General features: G+C 41.7%; 2 protein-coding genes across 5 annotated transcripts in view; one reads left to right on the top strand and one right to left on the bottom strand.

The window, feature by feature from the left end:
* Window positions 1–9,230, top strand: part of EML6 (EMAP like 6) — a 184,741-nt gene extending 175,511 nt beyond the window's left edge. Inside the window, exons 39-42 of the mRNA XM_033838189.2 lie at window positions 1,326–1,429; window positions 2,122–2,275; window positions 2,676–2,776; window positions 4,675–9,230. Of these exons, the coding sequence (XP_033694080.1) occupies window positions 1,326–1,429; window positions 2,122–2,275; window positions 2,676–2,776; window positions 4,675–4,831 (516 nt within the window). The 3' untranslated portion in view covers window positions 4,832–9,230. The remainder of the gene's footprint in view (window positions 1–1,325; window positions 1,430–2,121; window positions 2,276–2,675; window positions 2,777–4,674) is intronic.
* The window catches only part of RTN4 (reticulon 4), a 66,474-nt gene continuing 55,957 nt past the window's right edge, over window positions 6,807–17,323 (bottom strand). For all 4 annotated transcript variants that reach the window (XM_019942665.3, XM_004319014.4, XM_019942664.3 and 1 more), the window contains 4 exons: window positions 9,170–9,239; window positions 8,478–8,524; window positions 8,235–8,293; window positions 6,807–7,805 (listed from right to left, as the gene is read on the bottom strand). In XM_019942665.3, coding sequence (XP_019798224.1) covers window positions 7,763–7,805; window positions 8,235–8,293; window positions 8,478–8,524; window positions 9,170–9,239 — 219 coding nt within the window. In that variant the 3' untranslated portion in view covers window positions 6,807–7,762. The remainder of the gene's footprint in view (window positions 7,806–8,234; window positions 8,294–8,477; window positions 8,525–9,169; window positions 9,240–17,323) is intronic.

Below are 17,323 nucleotides of genomic sequence, written 5' to 3'. Positions count from 1 at the left end.
GAGCCTCCTCTCACCACCACCCCTTCAAGGCGTCCTAATTCCTAGTTCTCTGGGGCTGCACGGAAGCCTGTGTTGCTTCTTACACTTACTCATCTCAATTCCACATCCCATGGGCAGTGTGGTCCCTCCAACTCGGGACTCAGACTCCAGTCAGCCAGCCTGGAGTGAGAGCCCATCACTGGCCCCCGGGGAGGCTGACAAGCGGGGAGGGATCGCAAGGGCTCCCACTCTTGGCACTTAGAGCTGAAAATAGAACAGTGATTTCTCCAGCACTTTGAACAAATATTATGCATTTGTGAGCCAGCCTGGAGTCGGGTAGCCTTTGTGAGAGGAGAGAGGACGCTTCATTCATCAAGTGTGGACTGAACCAGGCGCTACGCCAGGCTTTTGGGTGTATGAAATGGGCCTGGTCCCTGCTCTCCTGGAACTTGCCTTGTCCTGGACAAGACGAGCATTAAACAAATCATCACAAAATATACCTATAACTACAAATTGTGATTATGTGCCGAGAAGGAAAAGGTCAGCGCCCTGCGGGAGCATTTAACAGGCACTGACTGTTAAATAGATGCACTGACATCCTCTCCGTATGGTGCTGTTTAAGCTGAGGTCTGCAGGGTGTGTAGGAGTCAGCCACCCAAGGGGGGTGGGAACATGGTTCCAGGCCTTCTGCATGAAGGCCCTGATGTGGGAAAGATCTCGGCTCATCCCTGTACAGCAGGGATATCTGGGGTGGCTGGTCTAGCACCCCAGGGAGGGAGGGGGCTGGCGATGGAGGCAGTGGCCGTTGGCTGGAAAATGATCAGTTGCCTCTAGAAGTTTCCCAGAGAAGCCAGGATCAGGTCCTAATACTTCAGAAATCATCTCCGTCAGCTGCTGTCCATAAGAAGACTTGCCTCAGCTCTGTTGCACAGGACCTTGGTTCTCTGAGAACAGGGGTTCCCAAACGTGAGCGCGCACCAGAATCACCTGGAGGCTTTGTGAAAGCCTGCTGGGCCCCGCCCTCAGATTGTCCGACTAGGTGGGTCTAGGGTGGGGCCCAAGAATGTGCATCTCTAATCAGTGTCCAGCCGAGGCTGATGCTGCCGCTCAAGAACCACACTTGGAGAAGCTGCCGTAGGACTTTGGAAAATAGCAAGAAATCGGAGGGAAAAATGCCCTGCTTATGTGAACTTTGCCGCGGGCTGACCACAGGCTTTGCAGCCTGGAGCTGAGCTTGGGTTTGGTGAAAAGTCCTGGGGATGCAGAGGTTGGGAAGCAATACACCCAAAGGGGAGTCCTTTGGACGGGAAAGAAAGTTGATAGGCCTGGCTGCTTCCCACTTGCAGGTGTCAACAGGAGCCTACAAGCGCCAGGTGCATGAGGTCCCCCTGGGGAAGCAGGTCACCGAAGCCACGGTCATTGAGAAGATCACCTGGGCCTCCTGGACAAGGTGACTGGAGGAAAGCTCTTCTGGAGGAAAAGGTCACAAGGGAGACTCTTGTCCCAGCCTCAGCCTCCAAGTTTGTGTGTGGCTGGGATCCGAAGCAGCTTAGAGACAGAGCTCTTTCCTTTGTGGGGTCAGGGCGGGAGGCCTCTTGCTCCCAGTCTGGGCCGCTGGCTTTGGTCTGACCTGGGCTTTTGAAATGCAAAGTCCCTCTTTTTGTGTAATCTGTCCTACTCGTCCCCAACCCCATCTAGCAAGTTCAAAGGGAAACCATCCCCCAGCTCTTGGCCAGACCCCCTGCGGTATAGTGAGGCCTCCTGCAATCCCTGGGAGGGAGAGGGAGGGCCGGCAGTGCCGGGTAGCAGGGTAAGCAGCAGGGCCCTGCCACGTCAAGGGAAAAGAGGCCACCAACCCGTGAGCTTGGAGAGCCCCGCACTTCTCCCAAGCTACATATACTCAGAAGCATCGTAGGGAAGAGGGAGAGAATCAAAGATGGAGGTAACTTTTCTTTTTAGGGTGAAAGGGACTGGGGCAGAGAATAGTAGGAGCTGGGGCAGGTATTCAGAGGGGGAGGGGACAGGTGCCGTCCTGCCAGAGAAGCTGCGTGACCACGCTGAACTCCCCTCTCGTTCCTGGGAGAGGGTGCCTGACTGCACGAAGCCTTCCCACCCGTCTCACACCTCTTCCTATTGGAACAGCATTCTGGGAGACGAAGTCATTGGCATCTGGCCACGAAACGCAGACAAGGCTGATGTCAACTGCGCGTGTGTGACCCACGCTGGCCTGAACATTGTCACGGGAGACGACTTTGGGCTCGTGAAGCTCTTTGATTTCCCATGCACAGAGAAATTTGTGAGTTTTCCTTAGAGTAACTCCCTGCACTGCCTTCAGGCTGGCTGATCTTCTGCGGTCGGCTGGAAATCGTGGCCACATCTACACGGCCATCTAGAATCTAGAACAAGAGGAATCTTGTCACAGCCCTGGGGAGACTTGGCAACACCTAACCTTTTCCTCTCCCTCAGGAGGGGAAGTCCTGGAAGCCAGGAGGATGGAGGGGGGACAGAGTGGCCACAAGTGGGGCAGGAATGAGGCAGGAAGCCAGTGAAGGGCTTGCTCACAGAGATGTTCAGACCCAACGGGCATCCCATGGGTGAAGGGAGGTCCTAGGATGGGGGAACTGAGTCCTGGAAGTGGTCCATGGTGGCTGAAGAAACAGGGTCTCTTAATCACTTCCATTCACTTTTGCTCACAGGCCAAGCATAAGCGTTACTTCGGTCACTCGGCTCACGTGACAAACATCCGCTTCTCTCATGACGACAAGTACGTGGTCAGCACTGGAGGAGACGACTGCAGGTACCAGCCTGATTCTTCTAGCTCTGCTCCCAGGCCTAGCCTTCACCCCTTCCCATCCCCACCTCAGGTGTCAGCTCCTCACAGGGGCACGTGGAGGGGCTGAGGTGGGACAGTGAACCAGAGATCCAGTGACGACTTTCTAAGTAGAAGGGCTTTAGTCTCTGGTGACTCCCAACCCACTTCTTTTTTTTTTTTTTTTTGCGGTACGCGGGTCTCTCACTGCTGTGGCCTCTCCCGTTGCGGAGCACAGGCTCCGGACGCGCAGGCTCAGTGGCCATGGCTCACGGGCCCGGTCGTTCCACAGCATGTGAGATCTTCCTGGACCGGGGCACGAACCCATGTCCCCTAGCATCGGTAGGCGGACTCTCAACCACTGCGCCACCAGGGAAGCCCCCAACCCAATTCTTGATGGGACTCTGTCCCCACTAGAGCTGTCCTGGGATTGGTGAGAAGCCAACGGCATGCAACAGCTACTCTGAGCATTGCTGGCTGGAGGGGCAGGTGGTGAGAGGCCCAAGATACTGATTCCAGTAGGAGCTGTTGGACAGCCCACGGCGTCCACTGCATATAATCAGGAGGTTAGAATGACCTTGATCCATAGGCCTTTTAACTCAGAACTTCCAATTCATCACCAGAGTTCTTAACGTGGATCATTAATCCACAACCGAGAGGTTTAAAAATAGTAATACTGAGCCTCAGTCACCCCGAGAAACGAGCAGGACCCGTGTTACCCGTTTATACACATGAGATCAGATAAGGGGTGAAGCCGTTAGGGCCAGTGCTATTTAGTAGCAGGAGAACCTCAGCCAGCTATGTGGATTCCTGAGCCAGGGCTGCTCCTGACCTTAACCACTGCTCACTGTGAAACAGGCCCATTGTCCTGTGAGGCATGGCTGGTCTTCCAGTGCCTTTTGGAAGGACCCCTACCAGCCTGCTCCAGAGATGACATCAGCACTTCCAAGAAAGCAGCTTTCTCCTGTCCCTCCACAGAGGGCGTTTCTTATTTGGAGTGTGGAGCAACAGGATGAGGTCATTCCAAGTCACTCAGCTTCTCCTCATCTAATGTAGTTGAAGGGCTTTATCGAAACGTGAATATTGGTTTCTGTTCAGCCCAGGCAGAACTCCTGGCGGGGGGATCAAGAAGAAATGCATGCATTCCAGATTTATTTTTAGTGGTCTGAGGTTGTGGAAAAGGCACCTGAAGAGCATTTCAGCCCACTTCCTACCCAAAAGCACTGTGTAGAAAATGGCCCCAAAAGATGCTTTCTGATGGCCTGCCTGGGAGCACCCGTCTCCAGGCTGCTGTGCCAACCGCTGCTGGCACTTAGAGCCCTTGAGATAGTACTGACAGCAGCTCCCTGTGGGGCGCAAACCCCCATTCAAAGCAGCATCCGCCAAACTGTGAACAGGCGAGCACCGGGAGACATAAGCGAACTCGTCCCCAGGAGATACGAGGGGACGCTTGATTACTAAAAAAGGCTTAGACGTCACCTTTCCAGTGCAGGGCCCCCTTGGCCTTTGCAGTCATGGGAGCCTACCACGAACCCTGGCCCTGTGCTGAGCACCAGGAAGGGCTCTCCTACTCGAGTGGAGCTGATAAAACCTTTTCAGTAGTAACAAGAGAGATAGTGTGAAGTCAGGCTGCCAGAAGTCCTCCCGTTCAGAAGGGACACGCAGGCTGCTGAAAGAGCCGAACGAAACAAAAAACAATAGACCTTTTAAGAAAGCAACAGACCTTTAATTGGTGGCAAGATCCCTGGTTTTTTTGAAATTGAAATCCAAATGTTCACTACACCACCTGGGCTTGACTCCGGAGCACTTGGCAAAGTTGGTTTTTCTCACTTGACAAAAGCATGATGTCCAGCCCTGCAAAATGACTGTTTGGTCTGCCTTTTCAGTGTGTTCGTGTGGCGATGCCTGGAAGTGCCAGAGTCCTCTTACTTTATTGCTGCTGCCACCGCCAGCCACCGCGGAGGCAGTGATGAGGTGCCTCCTGGCCGCCAGCTGCTGGGAAAGGCCTACGACACCGCAGGCCGTACAAGCTCCAAGTGCTAGTGAAGTGGTGTGACGGCGCCCATCGCCTGGAATCTCCAAAACCGTCAGGCCAAAAAGGAAGGTCAGTTCTAACACGTTAAGACTGCTTGCCTCTGTTCCTGAGACCAAAAACTATACGTACTAACTACACTGACAAAGAAATCCTATCTGACAATGTAGCCCACTAACAAAATTTAAAGCCTCAGTTACCCTAACCAATATGTAGCTTTTGATTTGCATCAAAACTTTTACAAAAGATGTTTTGCTAGTACGTTTCTATATACTTTAAAAATGTTCATTTTTACAATTAAGGAAGTTGAACAGGACAGCGTAAGTTAGATTCACTGAACTAGAAATATCGATAGCCTCTGTTCTCCACATTTAGCTTTCAAAACCAAATGAGCCATGTATAAACAAGTTGAGACACTTAATTTTTTAACGTTTCATTTGCAGAGTTTTATATCCATTAAGTGCCTTTGAAAGCTTCCAGGTGTGTGGGCTGCTGTCTCCCCTCCCACAGATTGTCTCCTTTCTACATATGGTGCTAAAACGTCAAAACTGAGGAGGGCTACAGGACCCTCAGCAGACTCCTGCTCTGCCACCCAGGTCAGGTATTTAGGTCAATGCTTCCTAAATGAAAGACATCAGTTACCTGCCTGGGAAACAGTGGCTATTTGAAGTTGAGCAGCAAAGAAACTTAAATTCAGGAGTCGGAGGGTAGGTGGGTAGAACCGGTTTTCATCATATTGAGTGCCAAACCCACAACATCCAAAACACTTCACATAAAACAAACCTCTACTACAGAACAGAAGGGAAAAAAAAAAAAGTTCAAGTAGGTCCAGGAAGGTGAGCTGTTTTATCTCGTTAAACCTAAATGGTGATAACTGAGGTGACCTGAGGCTGTGCTGGGTTTACCACTCCCAGCGTGGGGTGGACTTGGCCCCAGTGATTAGTGTCACGTGAACTACATAGGTCAAGTCTGGATTTTTAAAAACTCTTTGCCGAACAAATTCCTAAGCCCAAATAATATTTGACAACTCAAGATTATAAAACAAAATCATCTAGTTTAGAGTTCCTCAGAGTTGGCTGGATGATAGGATGTGACTTGGCCAGCAAAACCAGAAGGCATCCTAAACCACGTCCATCGTACTTGACACCTGGCCGAGCGCTGACAACGGCGAGGGCTGACGGCACGCTCAGGAAGGCAGGCTGGTGAGTGAGGGACTGGGACTCTGAGCACATGTACCGATTCGTCCTTCTAGTCAGTGAACTAAAAAATTCTGCATCTTGAGTCATTGGCTATTTGCAGTTGTCAGTTTACAGGAAAGGTGAAACGAAGCATTTTCAATTAAATAGATTAACATTTACCACAGAAGTGCTTCAGCATTCTAAATGGATTAGATCACTCATTAAGCTATTTTTATATGCCAATTTATTAATGCCTTACATTAATCCACTGATAGGTTGTTGGGCCCACAGTTAGAGTCCCTATGCAGCCCTAATTCTGTGTTCTGTAACCATGTGACTGGTGATGCTGAGTGATAACCACGTCTGCCTATATTGTACCACTGACCTTTCATACTGATCGGATCCTGCATTGAATAACCACGTGAAAAACAATAAATTGATCAATGAGGATATGTTCACTATATTTAAAAAGCAATAGTGTCTGTGTGTCAAGAAAAGTTCTTAAATCTGATTTGTAAACATTTATATGGTATGATTTTACGTATGTTCATAAATCCTGCACTGTATTCTAGGTTAAAATATTGGTGCATGTATTTTCAATTATCAAAGTATAAAAATATTTAAAAAAACATTTTGGTATGTGTCAAATAAATTTGATTATATAAATTGTTCTTTAGGTTTTCAAAATAAATGTAGCTGTACTCTGAGCTTAAAATCTTTCTGAAAGTACAAGCCACCGCACACGCAAGGAAGTGAAGTCTACCATTTTGATCTGCAGCACGTTCAGGAAACCAAAATACCAAACATATTTTAAGTCTATAAGCTTTATTGATACTTCGCTTTTACAGTTCACAATGCATTCCACAGATTTAGTTCAGTACAGCTTAAACCACAATTGTATAAATCGTCATTTTATAATTTCTTGCATAACAATGTTTGATATTTGCAAACAACACTTTTGGAAGCATTAGATTTCAGTCCAGGGTTTGTGACAAAATTAACTACAGTAAGACTGTGTGATGAAGTTTATGTTGAGGAGTTCTATTGGCATGGCATCGTTTCATGTTGAAAACAGATGGTAGTGCTCCTAGAAATATATGTTCTTTTTCTAGCTTATGTGCTTTGGAACTACACACATGAAACCAACGACTGAAATATCAAGCACTGTGGGGCAGCTGGAAAGGTAGAAGGGCTAAGCTTTGTGAAACACTATATATAGATAGATATATAATCTATATTTACTTATATTGGCAATTAATATAACAGTAAAATTCACAATACACCTAGAACATACCAGCGAGGCGAGCCTTTTCACTCCTGCTTTGGTGGTATGATCTCGTCTAAACATTTCATTTCAGCAAATCTGCATCAATCTACACAGACCATACACAGTGCACAAACTGTGAAAAGGTTATTTTTTCAGCTCCACTTTCTCTGCAATTCCCCAAATACAGCAAGACTACCTGCAACAAAGTATAATAATATACAGCTTCCTCAGATCTTTTATATTCACCAGTGCCTCATACAGGAAAAACAAATATGATTACTGTTTAAATCCATACATAGCAGCTTACAACACTTAAGATGATGAACACAGGGCAGTCAAGACAGGTCACTTTTCCTCAGATACTGTGTTGCTAAAATAAAGATCTGTGAAACTGCACTGCAATGTCAAGGCTTCATTCTTCCCTGACCCCTCCCCCCGCCCATGGAATCAAATGAATATCCCCTTTAAACTCCTACTGTTAATTATTTCAGGTTTTTTCATTCCGCTTTGCGCTTCAATCCAGGGATTTTTGCTTGGATTCTACAAATGAAAAGGAGGGGGAAAAGGTTAGTGTAAATATTTTGGAATTTTAATATTTTGTTTTCTGCTTCTTAACTAATTAATTCAAGAATTACTTGTACATTGCTCAGCTTATACAAGAAATAAAATCCTAAGGCTGTCAAACTATGAGCTATAATTTTGCCACCCTGGCCTTACAAATTAGACTTAAATAAAGCCTTAAATACATATAAGTATTATATGTATATATATATATATATATATATATATATATAAGTAATAAGAAATTAATGATCCAAATGTTAGAAAAAAAAATCTTTTGGCAACTCTGTCACACTTTAGGTCTGATTGAAATTGACTACTCATTATGTCTTAAATATGAGAATACTGCGCTGTTGTCAAAGTCAGTACACCTATCCTTAGTGTTAAAAAAAGATTTTAAATACTTACTTAGCCATAGCATCTTTAACATTCTTATTTGCAAGTCCTAGATAATGATCTATTTGCGCCTGAAAGAGAGGTAGAAAGAAGTTACTAGAAAATTACCATTGCTAAAAAATCTTATTAAACATATTAAAGGCTTAAGAAACCACATTTCTCATTTTTATAAGGCTTTGGAAACTGGCACTGATCCATTTCTAAGTTCCATATAAGAGCGTGTGCTCTGTATTCTGAAATCTGCAGTTAAATTACCTGATGCCGTTCATAAATAACAGGAACACTGAAGAGTGAAATCAGAGCTGAAAAAGGAAATACACAACCTTTAAAACAGACTGGTATGATTTAGGGAACAAACACTACAAAGCCATCAAACCGGCAGCACTCTTGAGATAGTCAGAAGTGTTCCTAATGAGGAAGACACAAGGCTCCTGGATGCACCTGCTGGTGGGGAGCCACCACAGGGCAATGAAGTAACCAAGGGAGGCTGCAGGAACCATTCCTGGCTTCAAATCACATCACGCAGACTTTATAAAATACAGGCATCCCTGGTCTTGGTTAGTTAGATCTATGACTGCACCATCAAATAAGGCCACCCTTGACCTGGTTTATCACTGTTAGTTGGAGTAGTCTTCAGGAAGTAAAGTGGCTTTTCCATAAACAGTATCAGTATTAGCAATTTATTTAAAGAGATCACAATCTCTAACCTATATCCTCTATTTTTCCTATAATATAAGGATATTCTCCACTAAAATGTCTTTAAGCTCCTTGCACACCATCTTTTTTTTTTTTTTGGCTGTGCTGTGTGGCATGTGAGATCTTAGTTCCCTGACCAGGGATCGAACCCGCACCCCCTGCAGTGGAAGCACAGTCTTAACCACTGGACCGCCAGGGATAGTCCCCCATCTTTTTTGTAATTTCTCATTCCAATGGTTTTGTAGACTTACCCAAGATCAGTAGCGTGAGACCATTGAACAAGGCACCAACATAGGTAAATACCCACATCAACACTGCAAACTATAAGAAAATAACATTAGCCACTTAAAAACAAAATTCAAGTAAAGTTTTTTTTTAATGATTTTTTTTTGATGTGGACCATCTTTAAAGTCTTTATTGAATTTGTTACAATATTGCTTCTGTTTTATATTTTTTTTTGGCCAGGAGGCATGTGGGATCTTAGCTCCACCGCCCAGGTATTGAACCACCCGCACCCCTTGCATTGGTAGGCAAAGTCTTAACCACTGGACCGCCGGGGAAGTCCCCAAATAAAGTTTCTTAATTAAGCCTTCAAATAAAAGCAACCCATCTAAATGCCAAACTAATAGAGGCATACTCCTTGGAGACTCGGTAAAATAATATGGGTATTTCACTTCTAAGTTGCCAGTCTCCATTCAGGAATTTCTGAATCTAATTAAAACAATTAATAGACTCAATTCATTTTTCTCTGGACTACACTACCAAATAGTTGATTCTGTTTTCTCTGAGATCAGAAAACATACCAAAGGTACACCACCTATAGCACTTAGCTTCTAAATGGGAAGACTGGAAAGCTATCATGAGAATTAGCTATTAAAACTGATTTTAAAGTACTAACAAGTTAAGTGATTCAAGATCTGTATGAGCTGAATAATTCAGACATTATGAGGACCCCTTGGAATGAGGACTCCTCTAACTTTTATACCTATTAATAAAATTGACCGTTATTATTCTTTTAGCCACTGCCTTCTTTATTTATTTAGCAAACACTAATCCAGTTCTTACCATATTAGTGCCAGGCACTGTTTTATATGCTTTACAAACTCATTTATTCCTCCTAATAACTTTATAAGGTAGGCACTGCTATCATTACCACAGGAGATGCAGACACTAAAAAAATAGAGTGTAGTAACTTGCCCAAGTTGAGGTAATACTTCACTCATATATCATATTTCACTGTCTCCTCCAGGGGACTGGGGACTGCAGTGAACTGACTAAACTCTCCTATTTTAGTAATCTGGTCTCAAAATCTGGGATTTTTTTTTTTTTAATCATTAAATACAGCAGTTTGGGAAAGGCCTTGTTTCCAAAAAGTGATTTCATTTTGAGAAGTCCTTTATTTCCTCTACATACTTTAGTTTACTCATGAATGGTTGAAAAAGAGGATTTCAAAGTTTTCTTCCAGTTCTTGGCGACATCATATAGTAAAAACTCAATGCCATGTTCAGAGAAGTTCTTGAAGACTTATAAACACAAAGTCAGTCCAGATTTTATTAAACATTCAGCAGGAGCAGTTCCTTTGCTTCCTATTAAGTACCTTCATGTGTCTGGCAATCTCTCTGCCATATTTAATTAAGTAGGTCACACACACCACCACGATGCCACCATGTACAACTATTTAGGTACCAATAACAGTATATATGAAAAGAAGGAGAGGAGAGAGGAGTTAGCACACGTCCATCATCTAAAGCAGGGATCAGCAAACTTTTTCTGTAAAGAAAGACAGTAAGATAATAAACATTTTCGGTTTTGTGGGCCACAAGGGATCTCTGTCACATATTCTTTAAATATTATCCTTTAAAAACATAAAAACTATTCCTAGCTCCCAGGCTGTACAAAAACAGGCCATGGGCCGGTCAGACAGTAGTTTGCTAACCCTTATCTAAAGCATATCTTTGTCCATGTGTTCATTCACTCAACAAAATCTGATTGAATGCCTACTATGAGCTGGGTACTGAGCGGTAATTAAAGTATTCAGACTCTAGTAATTATATTTACTGCAGGTTAGGAAGACACTTTGGATTCCTGCAGCAACTGTCAGTTCTACAAAGAGCAACACTCTGCTTACCCCTACACTGAATTTAATGTTCAAGTGAGCAAATATCAAGCCTTCTTAGCACTCATCAATTGAAAATCAAAAATTAAATGCTGCCCTGGGTCTTTGCAACCACTATGAAACCACTGATAGAACGGTTTGAAGCATGACTCCAGTTAGCAAGCCTTTTCCCTCTCACATAGTTTTAGACTCCTATTGCAAAAGCTAAATATAACTGCTGCACTTGAGCAAGTTTACCATAGAGTAACAGAGCTATTTTCATCCATCACCATCCACAAGTCGACACGGAAGAGTCGACCTTCTACATTTTAGAAGAAATTGCTTTAGCAATAAAGACACCCTTACCATAACAAAATTCAGAAACTAACACACAAGCTAGAAATAAGCCCTAATTTGGTCATTAAGTCACCGACAAGGCTGCACTCCAAAGCCACAAAGAAACCCAAGACCTCACACCTAGGTGATCTAAGGGGCTCAAATATCACTAGACTTGCCTCTTGGAGGACACTCTTTCTAAAAGCCAGACTATCCAGACACAAAGAGAGGAACAGAGGGCGGCTTCAAAGGTCTATGGGGCCAGGCAGGTGACATAAACACATGAGGGAGCCTTGGTACGGACTGAGGCAGATATGTGCATCCTCCCTCTCAAGGAACACACACAAAATCCAGCTCCACAGACTGTTGCCGAGCAAGTATTCCAGGCTAATGTTGCCAAATTTTCCCATTTAAAGAGAGAGACCAGAAATTCACATTTTTATGTGCTATCACAGAATTTTTAAATGTTGCAGCTAAGTTTGGAGAAAATTTAACACTTCAGGGGCCCAAAACGAAAATATTGGGTAAGGGTTTCCAGAGAACACACCATCAGAAAAGAAAGGCGTTAAGAACCAGCATCTAGCAATCGCACAATTACTAAAACTGTCAATAACAACAGCAGCTAACAAATTTTTGAACATACATTAGGTCAGTTAATCTCATCATAACCCCAAAAGTTAAATACTGTTATTATCCCCATAGAAGAGAAAACCAAGACACAGAAAGATTAAGCAAGTTGCCAGACTAGAGGTGACAGTGATCTCAGGTTTATCTGACTCCAGAATCTCTGCTCTGCTATATAGTAAAACCATTTACAGAGTAATCATTTATTAATGGTCATGAATGTACATGCTATTACAAAGAGGCAGGGAAAAGGTCAATAAACACTTTAAACCTACAAATTCTGTACTCTTCTATGGCAAATTCTTGGCAACACTGCAGCCAATGCATATTAACTGAGGAAGTCAAAGGCTCGTCTCTCTTTAGGCACTAATGAGACTGGAGGAAAGAGGGGCAAAGTACAATGGAGGTCTAGTAAGTACTTAGCGGAAGAGGGCAAGGGCCATGTCTTGTTTGTCTTTTGTCCAGGGGAAAAGGGAATTCAATTTAAGTGCATATCACATACATATCTCATTGAAAAGCTCTGCAGATATTTTTATTAGATGATGTCTCTGTGGGGTGGGGAGGCATTTTTAAGGAAAATGGGAGGAGGGCGTTTAACAGAATTTCAGAAATTACTTTAGCAATTCTGACATTTTCAAACTTTTTCTGAAGTTTTAAACACTGAAAATCATTTGACTTTTGACATCTTCAGCCTCATTCATTAGTATCACATTTTCCCCAGCCCATTTCCTGTCTAATTTTTCTGTGGGCCAAAGAAACCAGAAAGGAAACTGTCAAAATGTGTATGTTGATTAATGCCTAGGAGCCCGAGGGCTAGATTTTAATGTTCTTTTGGGTCAGCTATTTCTGGAATTCAGGCCTTTTTTGCTCACTTTCAGATTTCAGACTGAATTCTGGAACATTATGGTTACCGGATGATCAGACAACCATAGCTAAAAATTTTCTTGTAATTTTAACATATATTTTCACTGCTAGTCACAGAACTACTGTCATAAAGAATCCAGTCTTTATCACCCAAAGACATATGACGGAAAAATAAGAACCTCTGCCGAAAACACCTAGTCTTAGTATCTAGTACATAAAAGTATTAGACTTTTTCTTGGGATTTGAGGTTTCAAAAGGCAGAACCCCCCTAATAAAGCTGAGCCTTACTCAAGAAGTCCCAAAGCTGAGCCCAGTGGAGACTGTCACATGCTTTTCTTTTATAATAAAAGGGATGCAGAAGTAAGCGTAGGGGGAAAACTATAGCCTAGGGTTTACAGCTTAAAGACATAACTTTTAAAAACAGTGTTCTCCAACCAGTGTCCTTAGAAAAATTAAATCACAATTTCAGGGGATGGGACCCCCAGCCCTTCCCCTTCCCAAGTATTATCTTATAGCTCCCCAGTGGTTCCAGTGCGCAGCCAAGGCTGAGAACCATTGTTTTAAAACAAGAGCCCCTTTCAAAGACAGCTTAACAGAAGGTCAATCACAGAAATGGAATTAAACCTTAACTAGGTGCTTTAAATTTGTTCAACTATCTTATACTAGTTTTCTGGTGGTAATGGGTTATTTAAACACAGTTGACGAGTATCACTAGGTTAAAGAAAGTTATCCAGGCTCTTCTGGACTTCTCAGAGAATAATAAAGTGATATACACTAGGCTTGTCAAGAAAAGGACACATATACAGCTTTCACAGCTTAATTTTCCTAGAGAACACTCCTCCTTTACTTCCCTTTCCATTCATTCTCCTCCCCTTAGCTTATGTCTGGCATGCAACATAACAAACCCACTTTAAAACAAATCCTGAGGATTGATCAAAACATTTGCCTGTGGTAAAATTTTACACTAATGTTTGAAATAAATGCTACTGAATGGAATTAGAAATATTTTTTCAGTGATTTTGCCCATAATATTTGACTAGAATTAATCTTTTGGGAAATGGATTGTTGCTCAATCTATAGACAGTTGAAATCTTTTCTAGGATTTAGAAGCTTGCAGGTAACTGCAAAGAAGCAAAACAAATGGAACAATTACAGTTGACCTTTGAACACAAGAGTCTGAACTCCACAGGTCCACTTGTCAGCATATTTTTCTCAACAGTAAATACTACAGTACTACACAATCCACAGTTGGCTGGATCCATGAATATGGAACCAGGGATACCAGAGGAACCGCAGATTCAGAAGAGCCTTGGATGAGGAGGAACCGGGGATATGGAGGGCCAACTATAAACTGTACATGGATTTTCACCTGTGAGGAGGGTCAGTGTTCCTAATCCCCAAATTGTTTAAGGGTCAACTGTACACAAGAATTTAAAAGGAGAAATCTGCAGAACATGTCTTATTTTTATTTGTCCAAGTCAACCACCAAAAAGAGATCTAGACCAGGCACAAATGATGAACCACCACCTCACATCAAATCTTTTCCAACAGGCCTGATGAACCTTGGGGTTTGGTTATTTCTTTAGAATAACGTATAGAATAGCCTCTCTCTCACAGCACCAAAAAAATGATAATAAGCAAAGAGAAGAAAAATTTCACATGGTAAGAATAGTGGCTCTATATTTTTTAACTTCTGAGGAAGAAGGTTTCAAATAGAAGTAGCGGTGATTATGACCCAGAATCTCGCAATGTAGATTATATAAATTTGAGGGCATGAAATACTTATAAAGACAGTGAGTTATAGAGAAACCTCTTTCAAATTTTAAAAAGCTATTATTTTTAAAAAGCCACAGAGCTTGATACAATGTCAATTTTCTAAATGAGAAAAGATTTATAAATGAGACTTAATTCCCACTGCATTTTCTTGAAATCAGGGTGGTTTCCATTTTCCTAGCTATGAACCATATGATAAAAGTAATCCCAATCAAAAGCTGGATCCTATAAATTTTTTTAAAACTCTGTTATTTAACAAGATCACAAATTTACCTGGAAACTGGAGAGCCTGGGGCTATTTATTAGCAAACTTTCCAAATTTAAAATCTGAATATAAGGAAATAAAATCAGTTTAACAGAGCAAATTGGTTTTTCCTTTACATTGAAAAAGTGAAAGAAAAAAAAAAAGAACTGCAAAAACCATTTTTGCTTGCTTTAGGGAGGAAGAATATGATTCTCCTGCCAACTGCTGTAGCCAAAAGGCAAAAAGTAGCAGAGTTAGAGGGAAAATAATTTTCTTTTTAAAAATGCTCTCTATACGAACAAAAACTATGGGGGATAAGAGTGGCAAATGCTCAAGGAACTCTCTCTAGAAAAAGAATACTATTAAGTCATTTTGAAAAGAGACAAGTGTTGTTTTTTCCTCAGCTTTTTCCAATTAAGACATATTAAGCAAGTATCCTGTGTTTCTATAGTACCCTTAATTCAGTGAAAAGAAACAAATGAAATCTATAATACTCACACACAATGACATAAGGTTTAAAAGTCCCCCCATGAAGAATCAAAAAGAACCACAAAGTTTATCTAGGAAGACCCTTCGTGTATATTATGAGGGTTTTGCATTGGGAGAATAAGACTAACATCCTACCTTATTCTTTGCCTCAACAGATTTTGAGACCTAAATGCAAAGTTCATTCTAAGTGTTAATATGTTGAAACAACTGTTATTTATTTGGAGCCCTGAATGAATTGCCATCTGGAGAAGTCACCAAGCAGCTTTCCTTGAGCTCTGGGCTTGCCAAAAACACTACTCGGGAAAACCATTCAAAAAAAACTTAATAGGGCTTCCCTGGTGGCACAGTGGTTGAGAGTCCACCTGCCGATGCAGGGGATACGGGTTCGTGCCCCGGTCCGGGAAGATCCCACATGCCTCAGAGCAGCTAGGCCCGTGAGCCATGGCCGCTGAGCCTGCGTTCCACGACGGCAGAGGCCACAACAGTGAGAGGCCCGCGTACCACCAAAAAAAAAAAAAAAACAAACAAAAAAAAAACTTATTAAAAAAATAAGTTTTAAACTTAATAAAAAACTAAGTTTTTTAAAACTCAGTTTAAACTTAATAAAAAAATAAGTTTTATTTTTCTCTTTTCTAATCCTTAAGGAGAAAAAGTAGTAAACTACACTTCTAATGCAGCTCTTTTTTACCCAATATTAAGAAACAAAGAATGTTTTAAAAATGTAAGAAAAACTCATAAAAATAAAGCATTCCAGAAAGTAACCTATCTCGTTATGTGCCATTTCCCGTTACTTTCAAATTAGCAAAATCACTCAAGGCAAGAATATACCAAGTTGTTTCTCTCACTTATGCTAGCTTCCTCATAATAACACAATTGTTTAAAAAAAACACACAAAAACCCAAGGTAATTTTCAGAAGAAATTTTTAAAATGAGATTTAACAGCAAAAAGAAATTATCTCATAAATGTAATTTATTAATAAAATTTCCTCATATTCTATTTTCAAATACCTGTGCAAATCAGATTTTAAAGGCTTTCTAAAGTATTTAATCAGTCTTCCTCTAACATTTTCTCACTTCCTTAGCCTTTGCAAATATTTCCACACCTACATAACTGTCTACACAGAGGACTGTGTATAGATGACAATAAACTCTGAAAGAACAAATAAGTTTTCAACTGATTAAAGACAAGGGGAAACTTTAAATTGTAATTTGTAAAAACTGGAATACAATGAATGAATCATTCCCAGATCAATTTGTTTTATTTTTAAACAGGTATCTTCAAGAATGCCTCTTCTCTCAAGAAAAATGTTAAATTAGACATACATAGCTACCTTCACTGCTATACGCTGCAAACATGACTTTTAGTTTATTTTTGTTGCAGTTTTTATTAAGTCTATAAAAACAGTGACTCCTCAATCAAGTTTCATGATGCCTTTGTTTGAAGTCAGCCCCCCCAACAATTTTTGACTGCCAAATTCAGAGATGGCCCTTTGCTGTTTGAAGCTCTGTTATCACTATTTACAGTGTTTCTTCTCAATCAACTCCTACCCACACAACCCTTCATCTTAAACTGCACTAGTACCTTCCCCTCAATAATTTTTCAAACATGTTCCACCTGAGCACTCAAGCTATATATTGTGAATACCACTTCAATAAATAGGAGCTGGTTTCTTCTAGGACCCATGTGTACAAGGTTCTATTTGATTTACTCCCAAATATTATTTGTTCCCTTTTGAAACTAATCAAACATCCCAAATGACAAAACTATGATATTTTAATTTACAGACTGACATCAGATTATTTCAAAGCACTACTACAGAATGAGTCACTAAATGCAAGCAATCTACACAAGAGATAATAATAAAAGTTAACTAAATTATTTACCATTAATATTATTAGTAACGGACGTTCCAAGCCTTAATAAACTGAGAGAAGCACACAGCTGAAAATAATGTCTATTTACTGGCCTATTAAGGCTAA

This window comes from Tursiops truncatus, chromosome 14 (assembly GCF_011762595.2).
Source record: "Tursiops truncatus isolate mTurTru1 chromosome 14, mTurTru1.mat.Y, whole genome shotgun sequence".
Taxonomy (NCBI): domain Eukaryota; kingdom Metazoa; phylum Chordata; class Mammalia; order Artiodactyla; family Delphinidae; genus Tursiops; species Tursiops truncatus.
The sequence above is the reverse complement of the archived record's forward strand: the minus strand, read 5'-3'. Positions and strand labels throughout refer to the sequence as shown.